The sequence below is a fragment of the Bos taurus genome, chromosome 14 (assembly GCF_002263795.3).
Source record: "Bos taurus isolate L1 Dominette 01449 registration number 42190680 breed Hereford chromosome 14, ARS-UCD2.0, whole genome shotgun sequence".
Classification (NCBI taxonomy): domain Eukaryota; kingdom Metazoa; phylum Chordata; class Mammalia; order Artiodactyla; family Bovidae; genus Bos; species Bos taurus.
The window spans coordinates 61,067,899-61,090,304 of record NC_037341.1 but is presented as its reverse complement, the minus strand read 5'-3'; the positions used below and the strand labels follow the sequence as shown (position 1 = coordinate 61,090,304).

At 42.0% G+C, this 22,406-nt stretch overlaps 2 protein-coding genes across 3 annotated transcripts in view; one reads left to right on the top strand and one right to left on the bottom strand.

Moving 5' to 3' along the window:
* The window catches only part of SLC25A32 (solute carrier family 25 member 32), a 33,955-nt gene extending 18,669 nt beyond the window's left edge, over positions 1–15,286 (bottom strand). Inside the window, exon 1 of the mRNA XM_003586903.6 lies at positions 14,811–15,286. Coding sequence (XP_003586951.1) covers positions 14,811–14,967 — 157 coding nt within the window. The 5' untranslated portion in view covers positions 14,968–15,286. The remainder of the gene's footprint in view (positions 1–14,810) is intronic.
* Positions 15,287–15,392: 106 nt separating this feature from the next.
* The window catches only part of DCAF13 (DDB1 and CUL4 associated factor 13), a 29,696-nt gene continuing 22,682 nt past the window's right edge, over positions 15,393–22,406 (top strand). The window contains exons 1-3 of one of the 2 annotated variants that reach the window (XM_059874487.1): positions 15,393–15,560; positions 18,123–18,322; positions 19,232–19,339. In XM_059874487.1, the coding sequence (XP_059730470.1) occupies positions 15,491–15,560; positions 18,123–18,322; positions 19,232–19,339 (378 nt within the window). In that variant the 5' untranslated portion in view covers positions 15,393–15,490. The remainder of the gene's footprint in view (positions 15,561–18,122; positions 18,323–19,231; positions 19,340–22,406) is intronic. The other variant, XM_059874488.1, reaches the window with a different exon arrangement.

Genomic DNA, 22,406 nt, shown 5'->3' with positions numbered 1-22,406 from the left:
AAGGAGATCAGCCCTGGGATTTCTTTGGAAGAAATGATGCTGAAGCTGAAACTCCAGTACTTTGGCCACCTCATGTGAAGAGTTGACTCATTGGAAAAGACTCTGATGCTGGGAGGGATTGGGGGCAGGAGGAGAAGGGGACGACAGAGGATGAGATGGCCGGATGGCATCACTGACTCGATGGACGTGAGTCTGGGTGAACTCTGGGAGTTGGTGATGGACAGGGAGGCCTGGCGTGCTGCGATTCATGGGGTCTCAGAGTCGGACATGACTGAGCGACTGAACTTTAGCATCCTCTTTTATAAAAAAGTGGGAATAAATATTCCCTACCTCACAGGTTGTTGTGAGTTTTATAAAAGATAAGTTTAAAGGGATGTAGCTGAGTAACTGGTTCTCAAGAAATGTTTTGCTGTGTACTTTATAATCTTTCTGGTGGTTCCCTTGGATTTCATGGCTCTCATTTTCCTGTATTAAATGCCTTCTAAGTAAGTTTTCCTTTCAATAAGCTCACAACACAATTTTTCTTTTGAGATTAAAAAAAACAAAACAAAAAGAAATCACACAAAATCATTGATTCATATATGAACCAATGATTCCTTTGTTTTGAGAAGTCATTTAATCCTAGAAATAGAGTATGAAGTATCTCAATAATAGGCAACATCATTCTGTACCCTATACTTCATTAATACTGTAACCTTATCTACTTTATCATATATTTAGGATCAAATCTTTAATTTTGAAAAATATTCATTTATTCACAGATAATTTTTTGTAAAAAAAAAACATTTAAGAAAACAATATTGATTCCTTATCATTGCCAGGCAAAGAAGGAATATAAGCCTAAGTATGACACAACTCTGACTCTGAGGAAGATAAAATTCTCAAGGCAAAATGGACAAACAGTCTCATGACAAAGTCATAAGCACTGTGGTACACCTATGAAGAGCTATGGGAATAAGGAAGAAACATGCTCACCACTGTATATAGGAGCACCTGGAGAGAGGCAGGAGGGTGACAGGGAAAGCGAGGGAGCAGATAAAGGGGAGAGTCCTGAAGATGATTAGAAACTTCTCTTTGGGAAATGGAAAGAAAATTTCTCTCTAGACAAGTAGACAGCTCATACAAATATATGAAGCATCACAGCACCTGGCGCTGTGGGGGAGAATCCTGGGGACATAGTACAGCTGAAGCACACAGCTCTTAGAGGGAAAGGATGGTAGGAAATGAGCTTATGAAGAAGGACAAGGGACTCTTTAAGGACAGAACTGCATCCTTCCTCTAGTTCATATATTGAAGCCCTAACCCCTAATGTGAGTGTACTTGGGATAGGGTCTCAGTTCAGTTCAGTCGCTCAGTCGTGTCCGACTCTTTGCAACCCCATGAATCGCAGCACGCCAGGCCTCCTTGTCCATCACCAACTCCCAGAGTTCACCCAGACTCACGTCCATTGAGTCAGTGATACCATCCGGACATCTCATCCTCTGTCGTCCCCTTCTCCTCCTGCCCCCAATCCCTCCCAGCATCAGAGTCTTTTCCAATGAGTCAACTCTTCACATGAGGTGGCCAAAGTACTGGAGTTTCAGCTTCAGCATCATTCCTTCCAAAGAAATCCCAGGGCTAATCTCCTTCAGAATGGACTGGTTGGATCTCCTTGTGGTCCAAGGGACTCTCAAGAGTCTTCTCCAACACCACAGTTCAAAAGCATCAATTCCTCGGCACTCAGCTTTCTTCACAGTCCAACTCTCACGTCCATACATGACCACAGGAAAAACCATAGCCTTGACTAGACGAACCTTTGTTGGCAAAGTAATGTCTCTGCTTTTGAATATGCTATCTAGGTTGGTCATAATTTTCCTTCCAAGGAGTAAGCGTCTTTTACTTTCATGGCTGCAGTCACCATCTACAGTGATTTTGGAGCCCAAAAAGATAAAGTCTGACACTGTTTCCACTGTTTCCCCATCTATTTCCCATGAAGTGATGGGACCACATGCCTTGATCTTCGTTTTCTGAATGTTGAGCTTTAAGCCAACTTTTTCACTCTCCACTTTCACTTTCATCAAGAGGCTTTTGAGTTCCTCTTCACTTTCTGCCATAAGGGTGGTGTCATCTGCATATCTGAGGTTATTGATATTTCTCCTGGCAATCTTGATTCCAGCTTGTGTTTCTTCCAGTCCAGCGTTTCTCATGATGTACTCTGCATAGAAGTTAAATAAGCAGGGTGACAATATACAGCCTTGACGTACTCCTTTTCCAATTTGGAACCAGTCTGTTGTTCTATGTCCAGTTCTAACTGTTGCTTCCTGACCCGCATATAGATTTCTCAAAAGGCAGATCAGGTGGTCTGGTATTCCCATCTCTTTCAGAATTTTCCACAGTTTATTGTGATCCACACAGTCAAAGGCTTTGGCATAGTCAATAAAGCAGAAATAGATGTTTTTCTGGAACTCTCTTGCTTTGTCCATGATCCAGCGGATGTTGGCAATTTGATCTCTGGTTCCTTTGCCTTTTCTAAAGCCAGCTTGAGCATCAGGAAGTTCACGGTTCACATATTGCTGAAGCCTGGCTTGGAGAATTTTGAGCATTACTTTACTAGCGTGTGAGATGAGTGCAATTGTGCGGTAGTTTGAGCATTCTTTGGCATTGCCTTTCTTTGGGATTGGAATGAAAATGGACCTTTTCCAGTCCTGTGGCCACTGCTGAGTTTTCCAAATTTGCTGGCATATTGAGTGCAGCACTTTCACAGCATCATCTTTCAGGATTTGAAAGAGCTCAACTGGAATTCCATCACTGTTGGGGGCCAGAGTGAGGTACTCCGCCCATGGCAAAGGTCATGAGGAAGGAGGCTCGACATACGCAAAGGCGGGATCGAGCCTCAGGAGTCTCCCTGGAAATCCCCGAGTGTCTACCCCCATAACCAGAACCTGCCTACTTTACTACTTTGTGCTCTTACCTACACCTCTGACTTTACGGGGGGCTGTCCCCCACCACCTCTTTCGGAGAAGGAGTTAACCTAGAGCTCCAGTTAATAATAATTCCTGGGCGTGATAAGAGTGTTTTAACCTACAAACTCCTCTGAAGGTTCTCTAGCCTGCCTGACAGGCTCGTCCAGCCACATGTGATTGCTCACAGCCTCCCAACCGTGAGAGGCACAAGATGCTTTAAACCCTCTAAAAACAGGTTCTTTAGAGAAGTTAGAAAACTATTAGTATAAGTATAATGGGCTGATTAGAAATTGTGTTGGTGAAGGGTTTTTCATTGGTTGAGCCAATGTTTGTTGCTAAGTCTCCACATCCCCTGCCCTTACACACATTAATGAATATATAGAATTAACCTTTGATATTAATCACGTTAGACCTTAGGCTAAGTAAATTCTTTCCTTAACTAAAACCCACTACACCCTCACCCTGTAGGAATGTAACTTTATTTGAGTGGCGTCTGTTTTGAGAATAATCAGCCCTGGAGAAATAAGTGTCCTGATTGACTGACCGCTGTCACAAGGAGAGGGTCGTAAATTGTCAGCAGGCCCCCCTGGCCAGAAGATGATGTAACACTCCTAAGACCTCTGTATACATTTGTGTGAAGCACCTGACTTTAATAAAAGTCAGGACTGCTGTCCCCACGTGACTTTTGTATAACATCTCAGTGTATAAAAACAGACTCTGGAAAATAAAGAATTGGGATCAGTTTCTCGAAATACTGGTCTCCCCATGTCGCTCTCTCTCTCACTCTGGCTGAGTCTCCATCTGGAGCGCGGAACCCACCATGCTTACTAATTATGCCTGGGCTTCTAAGATCCGACCAGGGAGGCCTCAGTGTCTCCTCTCCTTCGGGAGAACGGAAGGACGCCTGCGGCCTACGTAAGTGGTGCAAACTTCTTGTCTTGAAGTTTTATTGGTCTCCCGCGTAAACCAAGCTACTCAGCCTCTTTTCTCCACTGAATTTTCCTACTGAGCTATCCTTATTCTATTACTCTTTATATCTTTAATTAATATCTAATTGAAGCTATTGTATCCTGATCCTCGCCTATGCCGTCTCTCCTTCGAATACCCTGGATCAGCCGGGGCTGGTCCCCGGCACATCACCTCTTCTAGCTTTGTTCGTAGTGATGCTTTCTAAGGCCCACTTGACTTCACATTCCAGGATGTCTGGCTCTAGGTCAGTGATTACACCATCGTGATTATCTGGGTTGTGAAGATCTTTTTTGTACAGTTCTTCTGTGTATTCTTGCCACCTCTTCTTAACATCTTCTGCTTCTGTTAGGTCCATACCATTTCTGTCCTTTATCGAGCCCATCTTTGCATGAAATGTTCCTTTGGTATCTCTAATTTTCTTGAAGAGATCTCTAGTCTTTCCCATTCTGTTGTTTTCCTCTATTTCTTTGCATTGATCGCTGAAGAAGGCTTTCTTATCTCTTCTTGCTATTCTTTGGAACTCTGCATTCAGATGCTTATATCTTTCCTTTGCTCCTTTGCTTTTCACTTCTCTTCTTTTCACAGCTATTTGTAAGGCCTCCCCAGACAGCCATTTTGCTTTTTTGCATTTCTTTTCCATGGGGATGGTCTTGATCCCTGTCTCCTGTACAATGTCATGAACCTCATTCCATAGTTCATCAGGCACTCTATGTATCAGATCTAGTCCCTTAAATCTATTTCTCACTTCCACTGTATAATCATAAGGGATTTGATTTAGGTCATACCTGTATGGTCTAGTGGTTTTCCCTACTTTCTTCAATTTCAGTGTGAATTTGGCAATAAGGAGTTCATGATCTGAGCCACAGTCAGCTCCTGGTCTTGTTTTTGCTGACTGTATAGAGCTTCTCCATCTTTGGCTGCAAAGAATATAATCAGTCTGATTTCGGTGTTGACCATCTGGTGATGTCCATGTGTAGAGTCTTCTCTTGTGTTGCTGGAAGACAGTGTTTGTTATGATCAGTGCATTTTCTTGGCAAAACTTTATTAGTCTTTGCCCTGCTTCATTCCGTATTCCAAGGCCAAATTTGCCTGTTACTCCAGGTGTTTCTTGACTTCCTACTTTTGCATTCCAGTCCCCTATAATGAAAAGGACATCTTTTTTGGGTGTTAGTTCTAAAAGGTCTTGTAAGTCTTCATAGAATCATTCAACTTCAGCTTTTTTAGCATTACTGGTTGGGGCAAAGACTTGGATTACTGTGATACTGAATGGTTTGCCTTGGAAACAAACAGAGATCATTCTGTCGTTTTTGAGATTGCATCCAAGTACTGCATTTCGGACTTTTTTGTTGACCATGATGGCCACTCCATTTCTTCTGAGGGATTCCTGCCTGCAGTAGTAGATATAACGGTCATCTGAGTTAAATTCACCCATTCCAGTCCATTTTAGTTCACTGATTCCTAGAATGTCGACATTCACTCTTGCCATCTCTTGTTTGACCACTTCCAATTTGCCTTGATTCATGGACCTGACATTCCAGGTTCTTATGCAATATTGCTCTTTACAGCATCGGACCTTGCTTCTATCACCAGTCACATCCACAGCTGGGTATTCTTTTTGCTTTGGCTCCATCCCTTCTTTCTTTCTGGAGTTATTTCTCCACTGATCTCCAGTAGCATATTGGGCACCTACTGACCTGGGGAGTTCCTCCTTCAGTATCCTATTATTTTGCCTTTTCGTACTGTTCATGGGGTTCTCAAGCCAAGAATACTGAAGTGGTTTGCCATTGCCTTCTCCAGTGGACCACATTCTGTCAGATCTCTCCACCATGACCCGCCCATCTTGGGTTGCCCCACAGGCATGGCTTAGTTTCATTGAGTTAGACAAGGCTGTGGCCCTATAAGGATAGGGCCTATAGGGAGGTAATTAAGATTAAATGGGATCTTAAGGGCGGGACCCTAATTCAGTAGCACTGGTGTCCTTATAAAGAGGAGGACACAGAAGGAATGCATATGCACAAGAAAAGGTCCTGTGAGGACACAGTTAAAAGGCAGTCATTTGCAAGCCCAGGAGAAAGGCTCCACCTGGAAACCACCCCTGCTGGTCCCTTGATCTTGGACTTCAAGCCCCAAGAACTAGGAGAAAATCAGTTTCTGTGGTTTAAGCCACCCTGCCTGTGGTATTTTGTTATGGTAGCCCTAGCAGACTAAGACAGGATAATTGCAAACATTCCTGAAAATCACAAAAGAACATTTGCCTATGATCAAACCTATGATCAAAGTCCCATATTTCTCAAACTTGGGTTCAGATGTACCTAAGATAATCAAATATGTGTTTAGAAAGGAGACCCTGGTACCCTGGGGGGAATGCATTTGAAGGTGGAAAACCTGGAAGCAAGAAAACAAGAGACGACTGCACAGTTACTGAGATGAAGAGGGTCTGAATTTGGGCCTCTCTAAAGTCGAATTACAATTGCTATATAAATAAAATACAGTGAATATTTTGGCCTAAATGGCCTCGTAATTGTCTCAAAAACACTTGCCACTGAGAATTTTGTAGTTATATCTAAATACTTCCTGCATAACTGTTACAGTGGCCTATGAAAGTACTAAAAGATGCCAACAGACACAATCGTGTGCATGTGCACTCAGTCGTGTGTGATTTTTTGCGACCCCATGGACTGTAGTCCACCAGGCTCCTCTGTCCACGGAATTTTCCAGGCAAGAAATACTGGAGTGGGTTGCCATGTCCTACTGTAGGGGATCTTTCTGACCCAAGAGTCAAACTCAGGTCTCCTGCATTGCAGGGGGATTCTTTACCAACTGTGTCACAAGGGAAGCCCAGCAGACGTAACTGGAAGACAGAAAAGTTTGCTGAGCAAGAGGGAGCCCAGACAGGGGACACTAATTTTAACTACCCTGTTACAACCTGTTTCAGTTGTTGCATGCTAGTTTTATCCCTCCTTTCCTCTGTCACACTGAAGAGCTGGTCCCTCTTAATAAATAAAACCAATCCCCTCTACTTGTACTCTATCTCAGCATTTTGAAAGCTGCAGATGGGTCCAGAAACTGATTGAGCAGATTATTAAAAAAAAAAAAAGAACAAAACAAAAATCACCACCACCAAGAGACTGGAGTAGAAGACAATATAAATGATATCACAAGCAGTAAGAGTAAGTATTGCTTTATGAAACTTGTTTCAGTAATATGTGTGTGCTCGCATCAGATAGCAAAGATAAAAATTTATTTCCCAGAGACTCACAGATTTAGAAAATGAACTTATGGTTGCCGGGGGGAAGGGATAGTTAGGGACTTTGTGAAGGTCACGTACACACTGCTATATTTCAAATGGATAACCAACAAGGACCTACTGTATAGCACATGGAACTCTGCTCAATGTTATGTGCCAGCCTGGATGGGAGAGGCATTTAGAGGAGAATGGATAAGTATGGCTGAGTCCCTTGACTGTTCACCTGAACTACCACAACATTGTTCATCAGCTATACCCCAAAAGAAAAGAAAAAGTTTTGGGAAAAAAAAAGAAAAAAAAAGTTCCTACTGAGGGTTGTGGCCAGAAAAGTTTGAGAGAGACTGCTCTAGATTCTCTTTGCTTAGAACCCCTTCGAAATCTCACTAATTATCTTCTTGCCTCCATCTCGAATCTCTTCTTCATTTTTAGTTTTTTCCCAACAAAATAAAAACTCAAATATCTCATCTCCTGAGTGTCTCCTTTCAGATCCCAGTGTCTCCCTGTCAGTCAAGCTTCTGGAAGAGAAAACTACAATCTCAGCTTGGACTTTCTCACCTCCGTTGCTTCTCAATCCACTGGAGGCTGGTTTGGCCTCCACCTGCTACTGCAGTTTAAAGACCTCCATGTGCACTTTGGAATTTCTCTCTTTTTATCCCTTGACCAGCATCTGACATAGTTTCCTAAAACATACGTCTTTGGGCTAGTTCCACTCTCTTCTGATTTTTCTCTTACTTCTTTGGCCGTTAAATTTTCTTGCAGTTTCCTTCTCTCCTACCCATCCTTTAAAAGCTGGTTTTTAGGCACTCTTTCCACTCAACAGGGGTAGTCTCTCAATCACTAAGTAGTTTCAATTTCTACCCTCATGCTTTGGTTTCTACAACTCCAGTTATGATCTCAAACTTTTTTTGAACTGTGGTGCTGAATACTCTTGAGAGTCCCTTGGAGAGCAAGGAGATTAAACCAGTTAATCCTAAAGGAAATCAGTCCTGAATATTCATTGGAAGGACTAATGCTGAAGCTGAAGCTCCAATACTTTGGCCACCTAATAAGAAGAACTGACTCATTGGAAAAGAAAGACCCTGATGCTGGGAAAGATTGAAAGCAGGAGGAGAAGGGGTTGACAGAGGATGAGACGGTTGGATGGCATCACTAACTTGATGGACATGAGTTTGAGCAAACTCTGGAAGATGGTGAAGGACAGGGAAACCTGGTGTGCTGCAATTCATGGGGTCAAAGAGTCAGACATGACCTAGCAACTGAACAACAGTCCTGATCTCATTCCTAACATCCATTTTTACATGGCATAAAAGATGTGTCAATCTGGAAGCTTAACTTTCTGGAATCATTTCATTTCAACCTCTAGCATTTTACCCTTTAGATATACCAAACTACCCATTTAGGGTTTCAGTCTAACAGCAAAAGCTATGGAATCAGACTTCCTGAGTTTGAATCCCTATTTCAACACTTTGTAACCCCAAGTAAGTTACTAGATTACTCTGTGCCTGAGTTTTCTCATGCACAAAATGGAGAAAAATAACAGAAACAAACTCTCATAAAAGAGAGAATTAAGTGAGTTAATACATATAAAGCAAGTCTTAAAAGCATGCCTGGCACATAGCAAGCAGTCAGTAAGTTATTATTTATGCTATCAGGTCCTGCAATACCATATACATACAAAACTTGACTGTATGCTATTCTCGTTAAGGGCGCTCTACACTTAGGTTCCTTAGATTAATCTACACATTATTAGGATTTCAGGTTAATTTAGAAAATTACTATTTTTACTTCACATTCTTTGTTGAGGCGCCCACTCAACATTCTTGATGGCTTAAAATGGTATCTTGAAGTAGTAAGGGGCCTCAATAATCACCTCAAGTGACCTTTCCACCCAACACAAGAATGTTTTCTAGCCGTTGTCATCCAACTGCTGAACCACTAGTATTCACTGCCAGTTTCACTTCTGAGCACCACCCACTTTGCCAAGCCAAAACTGCTTCCCTGTAATTTCCACCCAACCTCTGCCTTTCAGATTACCTGCAATAAGGCACCCTTTCTCACATGGCAGTTCTCTAAATACCTTAAGTCCCTTCCATGTCCTAAGTTAAACTAGTTCCTTTAGTTATTTCTCAAAGAAAATGATTTCTACTCCTTCGACTATTGCAGACACCTCTGAATTCCAATTTGCACCTGAACTCATTGAAATATTGCAGGTTTGGTTTAATGGTCAAGACTAACATCCCTATCACTAAGTACTATAATTTTATTAAAAGGGCTTACTTTAATGAAAGCATTAAAAATCCTAGCATTAATGCAGGTGGTCGGTCAACTATATAATATTTTTATTTCAGTTATCCATCTTCCTAAGTTTTCTTTTCTATCACCATTTCACAGCCACACTTGTGCCGGGCACAGCCACACTGGGGGTTTCTTGTTACACAGTCCTGCTTCAACTCCTAGATCTTTAATTTTGTCCTCCTATCTTGATTATCTTAACTATCACTTCAGTCCTACTGGTCTCCTAATATGCTCTCCATTTAATTAATATTACCAATATTCTCAGGTACAAGAATCCCCTTTTCTCAGGCATAGTCTGCACCACAGCAGACTGTCTTAAACTCACCAGGCCAAGCACTCTAAAATGATCATCTCAACCATCACCTCTTTTGCTCTTACATAAAACTGAGAAATACCAAGTCATATAGGTCTGCACCTGCAGCCAAATCCAGAATTCCTGCCTTCATGTTCAAGTCACAGTCTACCAGGAATTCCTGGGGTAAGGCTTAAGGGCCAGAGGGTTTTGAGTTAGACCTAATTCAGATGTAGATGCAAATCTCAGATAACTTGGGCACGTTAGTCAACTCCAATTATCCTCATCTGTGTATCGGGAATAATAAATTCACAGTGTTGTTCAGAGTAGTAAATGATCTAATGCAAGAAAAGTTCTTAGTTCATTGCTCTTATTGCAAGTAAACACTCAATGAATGTTCCTTGTTGTCGTAATTCTTATTTGTGCATGTATGGAACTCCATGGAAATTACATATCTTTGTGGGTTCTCTTCTAGGGAGAACACTCCATAATTTTCACTAATTTTCAATGGCTTCTTATCTCCTCTCCAGCTGTCAAAATTTTAGTCCTTCTCTGGTGAACCTCAAGACTAATCAGACTTTTACAGATACAGAAGAATATGGCCATCATCAATCTATAACTTTCTTAACAGTCTACGACTACTCCTGTTTTGGTAATTGGATTTATTCCATTTTGACCTTAATTTTATGTTGTCTACAGTTATTTTTTATTTGAATGAGTCTCAAGACTAAAATTCAGAGAAGGCAAGGGAAACCCACTTCAGTACTTTTGCCTGGAAAATCCCATGAATGGAGGAGCCTGGTAGGCTGCAGTCCATGGGGTCGCCAAGAGTCGGACACGACTGAGCGACTTCACGTTCACTTTTCACTTTCACGCACTGGAGAAGGAAATGGCAACCCACTCCAGTGTTCTTGCCTGGAGAATCCCAGGGACGGCGGAGCCTGGTGGGCTGCCATCTATGGGATCGCACAGAGTCAAACAAGACTGAAGCGATTTAGCAGCAGCAAGCCTAAAATTACAGTGTAAGTTTCCTGAAGGCAAGAACTTTATGTAGGTGCTTCTATAACCTATACAAATGTTAAAAGGCTAAGATATAAGTGAACAGAAGACAATCTCCTAACTCTATGAGATAAACCACTTCTGCAGATCTAATTCTCAAGGTAGACCTTAACTTGTAGTAATTAAATAGAGCAGGACTGTCTAGTCCTTCCCTTCCTCCAACTCCATCCTCCACCAGGCTTCTATCTGTAGAAAAACTTTAGTCAAATAAGTTTAATCGAAAAAGTGAGAAAATAAAGAAGCAAAGGACAACAGGACCAAATACTAATAGTGTATCACTAAGCAAAGTCAAGGACCTTTCATTTCTCTTCAAGGGCTATAGATAATATTCTGAGCTATATCCTTTAAGCAGTATTATCTAACCTAAATCAAATCCCTTATGATTATACAGTGGAAGTGAGAAATAGATTTAAGGGACTAGATCTGATACATAGAGTGCCTGATGAACTATGGAATGAGGTTCATGACATTGTACAGGAGACAGGGATCAAGACCATCCCCATGGAAAAGAAATGCAAAAAAGCAAAATGGCTGTCTGGGGAGGCCTTACAAATAGCTGTGAAAAGAAGAGAAGTGAAAAGCAAAGGAGCAAAGGAAAGATATAAGCATCTGAATGCAGAGTTCCAAAGAATAGCAAGAAGAGATAAGAAAGCCTTCTTCAGCGATCAATGCAAAGAAATAGAGGAAAACAACAGAATGGGAAAGACTAGAGATCTCTTCAAGAAAATTAGAGATACCAAAGGAACATTTCATGCAAAGATGGGCTCGATAAAGGACAGAAATGGTATGGACCTAACAGAAGCAGAAGATATCAAGAAGAGATGGCAAGAATACACAGAAGAACTGTACAAAAAAGATCTTCATGTCCCAGATAATCACGATGGTGTGATCACTGACCTAGAGCCAGACATCCTGGAATGTGAAGTCAAGTGGGCCTTAGAAAGCATCACTACGAACAAAGCTAGTGGAGGTAATGGAATTCCAGTTGAGCTCTTTCAAATCCTGAAAGATGATGCTGTGAAAGTGCTGCACTCAATATGCCAGCAAATTTGGAAAACTCAGCAGTGGCCACAGGACTGGAAAAGGTCCGTTTTCATTCCAATCCCAAAGAAAGGCAATGCCAAAGAATGCTCAAACTACTGCACAATTGCACTCATCTCACACGCTAGTAAAGTAGTGCTCAAAATTCTCCAAGCCAGGCTTCAGCAATATGTGAACAGTGAACTTCCTGATGTTCAAGCTGGTTTTAGAAAAGGCAGAGGAACCAGAGATCAAATTGCCAACATCCGCTGGATCATGGACAAAGCAAGAGAGTTCCAGAAAAACATCTATTTCTGCTTTATTGACTATGCCAAAGCCTTTGACTGTGTGGATCACAATAAACTGTGGAAAATTCTGAAAGAGATGGGAATACCAGACCACCTGATCTGCCTATTGAGAAATCTGTATGCAGGTCAGGAAGCAACAGTTAGAACTGGACATAGAACAATAGACTGGTTCCAAATAGGAAAAGGAGTACGTCAAGGCTGTATATTGTCACCCTGCTTATTTAACTTCTATGCAGAGTATTTCACGAGAAACGCTGGACTGGAAGAAACACAAGCTGGAATCAAGATTGCCAGGAGAAATATCAATAACCTCAGATATGCAGATGACACCACCCTTATGGCAGAAAGTGAAGAGGAACTCAAAAGCCTCTTGATGAAAGTGAAAGTGGAGAGTGAAAAAGTTGGCTTAAAGCTCAACATTCAGAAAACGAAGATCATGGCATCCAGTCCCATCACTTCATGGGAAATAGATGGGGAAATAGTGGAAACAGCGTCAGACTTTATTTTTTTGGGCTCCAAAATCACTGTAGATGGTGACTACAGCCATGAAATTAAAAGATGCTTACTCCTTGGAAGGAAAGTTATGACCAACCTAGATAGCATATTCAAAAGCAGAGACATTACTTTGCCAACAAAGGTTCATCTAGTCAAGGCTATGGTTTTTCCAGTAGTCGTGTATGGATGTGAGAGTTGGACTGTGAGGAAGGCTGAGCGCCAAAGAATTGATGCTTTTGAAGTGTGGTGTTGGAGAAGACTCTTGAGAGTCCCTTGGACTGCAAGGAGATCCAACCAGTCCATTCTGAAGGAGCTCAGCCCTGGGATTTCTTTGGAAGGAATGATGCTAAAGCTGAAACTCTAATACTTTGGCCACCTCATGCGAAGAGTTGATTCATTGGAAAAGACTCTGATGCTGGGAGGGATTGGGGGCAGGAGGAGAAGGGGATGACAAAGGATGAGATGGCTGGATGGCATCACTGACTGGATGGACGTGAGTCTGGGTGAACTCCGGGAGTTGGTGATGGACAGGGAGGCCTGGCGTGCTGCGATTCTGGGGTCGCAAAGAGTTGGACACAACTGAGCGACTGGACCGAACCGAACTGAACTGATAGATACTGAAACACCCAGCTGGTGGCAGAAGATAATTACATGATGACCAAAATTGTAGCCATGACATTAGCTGCCACAACTGGCCTCAAAGAAAGGAGAACAAATGGACCCTTGAACTGAAGACTTGCTGTACTTAAAACAATCAAGATTATGCTGCATGACCAATTTCAACAAGACTGTCTGGCTGCCTGTGCTGTTTTTACATGTAACCCACTTCCTCCACCTATAAACGTCCTTTCCCACTGATTGTCAATTGCAGGGAGGGAATTCAGCCTTGGGACATGAGTCTGCCCCTGCCCCCAGTTCAAACCTCCAAAATAAAGCAAAGTTTCCTTTCTATCAACTTTGCCTCTTTATTTGCTTTTGAGACGTGAGTAGCTGGACCCCACTTTCAGTAAGAGAACTGAAATACCAGAAAATAGTTTGCAAATAAAGTTATGAAAAACATTTTTTGAAGTTATCTTTTTCAGAATTTTATGTTGAGTTTAACTTTTAAATTATTTTCTTAATTTCCATACAGTTAATTCACTTAGTGCACTTAATTCAATAAAGCTAAACAAAAGCCTGTACTATTTGGATTCTAGCTACTTATTCCTTCACAAGGACCCGTACCAGACTACACACGACAACAACAAAGTTTCAAGAGAATTCTGTACCAACCCCATTCCTAGCAATGTGATTCCTCCCTACTCCAGGATTTCCCTCACAGCCCACAGGGCAAACACGTGTCTATTCTAAGATTTCCAAGTACAGGTTTCCCGGCTATGCTAAAGTAAAGCATGAAAGAGTTAATATAGGCCAAAAGTGCATAATGTGAAGGAGCAATTACCTTAACACGCACTTTGCTAAAGGATGCACAAAATAAATCCAGATAAAGCACAGATGCTCACAGAAACAGTTCAAAGCTATGATTGATTGACGCTGAGATGCTGAGTGTGGTTTTCGGGAAAGGAGCTGGCGGTGCCATTCGTGCTGCTGGCGGTGCACGCTGCCTCTCTAGGGCTTGGTGCAAAACAAACGCTGAACTTGCTATTCTCCATTTTCGCCTTCTTTTTGTAATGGCGAAAATCCTTTTCCATTCTTTGCGATTTGAGGGTGAGCGGGAAAAGGCTTACTAATGAAAGCCTTTCCTAAAAGCTAGGTGGTGTGAAGCGAACTTTCGAAAGGCTGGGGGTGGGGGTGGGGGGTGGCGGGTTCTTGTATCTCCAAGGGTGAACGATTTGCACGTGTGAGGTTTTAAGCCCTGAAATGTGATCAATCCTTTCTTATTTTATAAAGCATGCCTTTGAGTTCCACGTTCTATACCAATGAGGACCTTTCTCAGACTTTTATATCCATTCTCCTCATCCCTCAGTACCGGGGGAAAGGGGACGCCGGCAGCCAGACCGCTTAAACCAGACTCCCTTTCCTCAAATCTGGCCCCACAGGAGCCCGGGCAAACAGTATTCTTTAGTTCTCGCCTCGCCTGCAGTACGCAAGAGGCAGGTGAGGACGAAGCCCTCCCTCTGCGTCTTTATCAATCGGTTCCGGGTGACCGCAAGGAGAAGCCCAGAGTCTGACTGGTCTCTTACCGGCGAAGCGGATCTTCACGAGGTCAAGCGGGTGCAGCGCGAGGTTGGAAAGGACCCCGCCGCTCACGCCCGCCACCAGATTCTCGTAGCGGACGTGGCGGAATATTGTGCTGCTCCACGCCGACAAGCCGGACGCCGACTGGCCCTGGCCTGTCATGGGCTCAGGGTCCGCTGATACCGCGGGCGTGGGACGAGATGCAGTGGCCGCCACCGTGGCGACGGTCGCCGCGCTGGAGCAGAAACCGCAGGGCACGAGCCCACTTCCGGCACCCGCGCGTGCAGTCACACTCGTGGAGGCGAGGGTGAAGCCGAGAGACCTAGGCGCACGAGTGACTGACTAGAGACGCGCCGCTGCACGTCAAGCGGACAAGGGAAAGTGGGCAGCCGGGCGGGGCGCCTCGGTCAAGGCCCCGCCCCGCCTCGCCCACCTCCGTGGCTGGGCTTAGGCTGAACTGCGCGGATCTGAGAACACAGATGAAGCACCGCCCCCGGCCAACCTTTGTCCGCACGACTACGGAGCGCCGCAGAGCCCACCTGAAGCCGGTTTCCGCTCCGCGGAAGTCACATGACAGGAAGTAGTCGGGAAGAAGCGGAAGTGGCATGTGAGAAGGCGGCTGTGGTGGCGGTAACTGGGGCCGGGAGAGAAAGGGTTGTGAGATCCCTGGAGAACTGGCAGCAAGATGAAGGTGAAGATGCTGAGTCGGAACCCCGACCACTATGTCCGCGAAACCAAATTGGACTTACAGCGAGGTGAGACAAGTTAGACAGCCTTGGATCCGGCCTGGGCTCCACCGAGTAAAGCTGGTCGGGGAGGGGAGGCTGGTGTTCCACTCTCGTTGTTTACCTGTTTGCTTTCCCTAAGGCTCTTGGTTTATAAAGCGCTTCTGGCTCTTCAAATCCCTTTCCTCATAACTTTTGTCTTGTGGTCAGTGGCAAGTTAGTTACATGGGGAAATGATTCCGTCTACACCGCTTTCAGCTGCTGCTCTCTGAATGTTCTCAGGGTCCTGTTGGGGGGAACGTGGACTTGAATGAGCCAAACTCGTGGATTGTGAAGGAATTAACAATTAAGCAAACATCTTTAAACCTCTCCTTGTTACTCTAACTTTCGATAACTTTGCTACTTAAAGTTACGTACTTAAAGTTACGTACTTCGGGATGTGGGAACAGACAAAGGTGACACTTAAAGCCGTCAGTTTTCTCTTAAAAACTCTTGTGGAGAACTTTAGTGGGGGAATGACTAAAATGAAATTAATGGATTTTATCTGTACTGGTCTGTTCCCCCATTAACCTGCTGGTCTGTTCCCCCATTAACCTGCTGACTACTTAATGAATTATAGGTAAGTGACCAAGCATGTGTGAATAGACTATTCTAAGTGAAGCGAATAACAAGTGCAAAGGCCTTAAGGCAGGAATAAACTTAAGGCATAAGAGAAGGGCCATATCTTTGGAGTTTGAGGTAGGGGTGAGCCATAGAAGGGGAGGCTGGAACAATATTTCCGTATGATTGAGTCATATAGCTTATCAGTATATATTGTGAGCAGTGCTAACTAAATGGTCTCTGCTCACAAGATGTTTACGGGTTAAGTATCAAAACAACAGTGTTCTTAAAATGCAGAGTAGATTATGTCACTCGGACTTGACATCATCCCTACTCCTTGAACTTGGTCCCATCTTCCTCTCTCCTTTCATGGATGACTACTTTTCCCACAGCTAGTGTACATGTGCTCTTGTTAGTCTGTGTGCATTTCAGGCATGCGATGGCACACACCTCTACCCAGTCACTGTCCCTTGCAGATTTCCCCCCATCCTGTACACATGTAGGCACCCTCCTATGCTTCTGTTTCATATTTTTATACTAATATCAGAGTGTTTATTACATTGTCTCATTATTATTGTGACTATCAGTCTTTTTTTTTTGATCAGATTGAGCTTGCAGAGAGTGGCCCAGTCGTGTTTGTTTCTATGGCCCCTGTGTTTAGACAGCACCTGGCACCTAGTAGTTGCGTTATTAATGTCTGAATGAAGGAATGGGTAACTGGTTGGTTATAGATTTTTTTGTTTAAGTGGTCTTTGTAAATTTTGTGCAGTATTCAAATACTTATTTGAGTATTCTGACTCATAGATCTGGGGTGTGGGCATCAGGGAATCTGTAAAACTCTGTTGGTAATATAGCTGATAACATACAAATGTATAAGAACAACGTACATAAATATGTACCGTGAGTTTGTTTGCTCTGATGTCCTGAGTGCTTGTGGTATATGGGAGGTGTTCCATGTATCTTTGTTGAATGTTTATTGTTGACCACATTGAATTTAGAGGTGGGCATAATTATGGGTATTTGGAAAAATTTATAGAAGATACAAGATTTAAGCTGAATTTTTTTTAAAGGATGTGTAGGGTTCACATGGGTTTCCCAGGTGGTTTGGAGGGTAAAGAATCTGCGGAGACCCATGTTCAATTCCTGGGCCAGGAAGGTCCCCTGGAGAAGGGAAAGGCAACCCAGTGCAGCATTCTTGCCTGGAGAATTCCACGAGCAGAGGAGCCTGACAGGCTAGAGTCCATGGAGTCGCAAAGAGTCGGACCCAACTGAGCCACTAACACGCACACACAAAATCAGACACTGAAAGTGCTCAATAAATAGTATAATCATCATCACTACATTGTATACTTATCAGTACAGTGATCAGCACTGGAGATTATTAGTGTTCCCTGCCCAGTAAGGGGGCTTCCTAGATGGCGTTAGTGATAAAGAACCCATCTGCCAGTGCAGGAAATGCAAGATACACGGGTTTGATCCCTGGATCAAGAGGATCCCCTGCCTAGAGATTCCCATGGACAGAGGAGCCTGGTGGGCTATGTTCAATGGATTGCACAGAGTCAGACATGACTCAAGCAACTTAGCATGCATACACACACCCAGTAAGGAGCTTAAGAGGTCAGTTGAGCAAATGTTCATGATGCACTTGTTTTGTGCTCGGTATAAGAAATGTAATGAAGAATGTAGTGGAAGCCCTGCAGGTGAAGGCTTATAACCCAGTTGAAGAGCGTAGTAGGACATAGAAAAGGAAAAGTTGTGTGTGTATGTGTATAGAGTCTAGTTATTTTGCAAGATGTATGTGTTTTATCACTTTCTGGTCATTTTGGAAAGGTTCTGGACAAAAGGTCTTCAATGTTTTTAGTTTTAGTCCTCTGCATAGTCAGTGTCCCTAATAAAGGCTTATTGAATAATATATTGAATGATTAGCCAAGGAATACCACAGGAGGTATTAAATGTGAATTATTTTATTAAGAGAAATCATTCTTATTTCAGTTCCAAGAAACTATGATCCTACCTTACATCCTTTTGAGGTCCCACGAGAATATATAAGAGCTTTAAATGCTACCAAACTGGAACGGGTATTTGCAAAACCATTCCTTGCCTCCCTGGATGGTCACCGAGATGGAGTCAATTGCTTGGCAAAGAATCCAAAGAGCCTGGCTACTGTCCTTTCTGGGGCATGTGATGGAGAGGCAAGTATCACTAAACACTGACATTTTAAACTGAAAATAGTTATGTTGCAAATATTCTTCCTTTAATTGTGAGTTACTGTGGGTTTTAATTGGTTTGATTTCATTTTTCTATGTCCTGTTTTCTTTTAATTCTCAAGACTAAATTTTCTTTGAATCAGTAACTTCAGTAGTTTCTTATCTAAACCTAAGAAATTAAAAATGTAGTCGCTTTCGGCTGTTTGACAGTAAGTAATAAGGCATGTTTACAATACAGATATTTAGCTGTGAGTTTTTTCAGAGTATGTTATTAACAATTCAACACAATTATTTCCCACTCTGCCAAGGAAAGAAAAGCTTTAAAGCACTTTTACACTAGAATCAACAGAGTATTTAAGAGATTCAGTTTTCTGCTTGTTGATGTTCGTATCCATAGACATTGCTTTTTTTTTTCCAATGTGCGCAACAGACATTCTTCTGTGAAATTAAAAAAAAAATTATTTTATTTATTTATTTATTCTATCTTTGGCTATACTGGGTCTTTGTTGCTGTGTGTGGGCTTTCTCTAGTTGCCACGGGTGGGGAAGGGGGCTACTGTTTATTGTGGTGCTGGGGCTTCTTACTGCAGTGGCTCCTGTTGCAGAGGCTGTAGGGTGCACGGGCTTCTGTAGTTGCTCTGTGCCATGTGGGATCCTCCCTGACTAGGATTGAATCCGTGTCCTCTGCATTGGTAGGTAGAACCCCAACCATTGGACTACCAGGAAGGTTCAGCATTGCATTATTTTGATCTAGAGGATTTTGTTTATAGCCATCTGGTAGAGTGATTTACAGCCTTTTCAGTGTTGAACTTATTTTTCTTGGAATGTAATACTTCTGTGCCTGAACATTTTTTATTTATACTTCACTGAAATTTCCTAGTATGTTTTATTATAGGTTAAAATTTGGAACTTGACCAAACGAAAATGTATTCGTACGATACAAGCACATGAAGGTTTTGTACGAGGAATATGTACCCGCTTTTGTGGGACATCTTTTTTTACTGTAAGTATAATACAGTTAGGTCATTAACTCTTTTCAACATGTGTAGAACTAATCTAATTGAATATTTTCTGAGTTCATTTATGTGATCCAAGGCCCTTTCTGATTTTCACAATGCAAAATAACATTAAAACTCAGATAAGTTTTGGTTTTCTTTATGTAATCCACCCTTTCCCATACTTTAAAATTTTTTATACCTAATTACATATTACATGTGTGTGTGCTAAGTCGTTTCAGTCATTTCTGACTGTTTGTGACCCAGTGGACTGTAGCCAGCCAGGTTCCTCTGTCCATGGAATTCTCCAGGCAGCAGTAGTAGAGTGGGTTGCTATTCCCTCCTCCAGGGGACCTTCCCGACCCAGGGATTGGACTCACGTCTCTTAGGTCTCCTGCATCGGCAGGCGGGCTCTTCACCACTAGTGTCACCTGGGAAGCCCAAATACATATTACTGAACTAATATCCTATAGAACAGTTAGAAGTGGGATTAAAGCAAGATGAGTCCTTTGTACTTCCTTTGTCGGTTAGCAATAAGTCATTGAAGGATTTTTGTGTATGATAAAATATACCTAAAATTTACCATTCTAGCCATTTTTAAGTGTACATTTCAGTGGCATTAAGTACATTCACATCATTGTAAATCCATCACCACTATCCATCTCCAGGACTGTTTCACCTTCCAAACTGATAGGTGTAACTGTTAAACACTGTAACTCCACATCTCTCACCCTTACCTCCTACCCTTGAGTAATTTACCTGGTAATTACTGTTGTGCTTTATGTCCCTGTATGTCCCTATGTGTCTGATAATTTCACTTAATATAATGTCCTTAAGGCTTACCCTTTTTGTACCACGTGTCAGAATTTCTTTCCTTTTTAAGACTAATGCTCCATTGTATGTGTATACCACATTTTGTCTATTCACTCATCCATTAATGATGTTTTGGTTATTTCTACCTTTGGCCTTTGCAAATAATCTACTGTGGTGTGCAGATATTGAAAGTTCATTGAAAGCTTTTAATAGGAAAATGACGGAGTCTGAGTTGAGCTTTGAGAGGATTAATTTGACAGCTGTGAGTGATCAGTTTGGAGGCAGTTTTAATAGTCTGCATAAGCAATAATAGAGTCAACTCTGGAGAGTGAAAATAATTGAAAGTAGTTGTTAGGTTTAACAACATTTTTATTTTTAGAATTAGGAACTGTTTTATTGCAGTGTAGCTGGCACCACGTAAGTTGAAAGTGTACAGCACAGTGGTTATATGCATCCTGAAGTGATCACCACAGTGAGCTTCCTGAACATTCATCATCTCATATAGATACAAAACTAAAGAAATAGAGAAAAAGTTTTTTTCTTGTGATAGGAACTCTTAGGATTTAGTCTCAACGGTTTTCCTATGTTACATAAATCATGTTAATTATATTTGTCACATTGTACATTACATCCCTAGCACTTTTTTGTCTCATAACTAGACGTCTGCACCTTTGACTGCCTTCTTCCAATACCCACTGCCCCAACCCCACGCCTGTGGTAATCGCAAGTACCATCTTTTCTTCTGTAAGTTTGTTCTGTTGTTTTAGAAGTATAATTGACCTACAATACTAGGTTGGTTCTTTGTGTACAACATAGTGATAATATTTCTGTGCATTTCACAGTGATCACCACAATAAGTCTAGTTGCAATATGTCACCATACATAGATATCCGTAGTTTTTGACTATATACTCCACTCTGTACACATACTTTGCAGCTAGAAGTTCATACCTTCTAATCTCCCTCACTTACTTCTCTCATCTCCCCACTACTCTCCCTGCTGGAAACCACCTATTTGTTCTCTATATTGACAATTCTGTTTGTATTTTGTAATGTTTATTCATTTGTTTTTTAGAGTCCACATGTAAGTGAAATCATACAGTGTTTATCTATTTCTGACTTATTTCACTTAGCGTTATACCTCTAGGTCCATCAGTGTTCTTTCAAATGGTAAGATTTCATTCTTTTTTTAAGGCTGAGTAATATTCCATTATGTTTATAGAACACATTTTTTTTATCCATTCATTTGTTGTTAAGCACTTAGGTTGCTTCCCTATCTTGGCTATTGTTACTAATGCTGCAGTGAGTATAGGGGTGCACATATCTTTATATCTTTTCTAATTAGTGCTTTTGTTTTCTTCCAATTAATACATAGGAGTTGAATTGCTGGATCATATGATAGTTCTATTTTTAATGTTTTGAGGAACCTCCATACTGTTTTCCATGGTGTCTCTACCAGTTTACATCCACCAGCAGTGCACAAAGGTTCCCTATCTCCACATCCTCACCAACACTTGTTACTTGTTGGCTTTGATAATGATAGCTTACCGTGAATAATGTGAGATTCGTGATCTCCGAAGAAGATTTAGCTTCAGGACCAGGGACCAGGCTTGATCACTCAAGCCTTGATCACTCAAGCCTTGATCACTTTGTATAGCAGAGTTTTACTAAAGTGAAAAAGGGACAGAGAAAGCTTCTGACACGGACACAGAAGGGGGCCAGAGAGCACCCTCGCTCACTAGTCTATGCAAGGCCTTATATGCTTTTACCAGACCCCCTCCCACAACATACATCTTAAATTAACAAGATTAGAACTAACTGATAGAAAGATGTTACCAGACCCACTCCCATAGATTTGAAGATGACAGGATTAGTCAGAAGATTCTTAAGAAGGAGAAACATATCCTGGAGCAAGATATATTGTTATATTGACTAAGACAAAGCAATGTAGGAAAAAAACATTTGTCCTTTTCTCCTTCTTGAGATCCCCAGACCCCTTTCTCCTCCTAAAGGACTCTGGACTCCTTCCTTCTCCTTGGGGACCCTGTACTTCTTATCAACCTACCTAGGAATTGACTCTCTCAATAATAACCATTCTCTATTCTGACAGGTATAAGGTGATACCTCATTGTGGTTTTGATTTGCATTTCCCTGATGAGCAGTAATGTTGGGCATCTTTTCATGTACCTATTTGGCATCTATGTATCATTGAAAAAAATGTTTATTCAGAGCCTCTGCCTATTTTTTGAGTTTTTTTGATGTC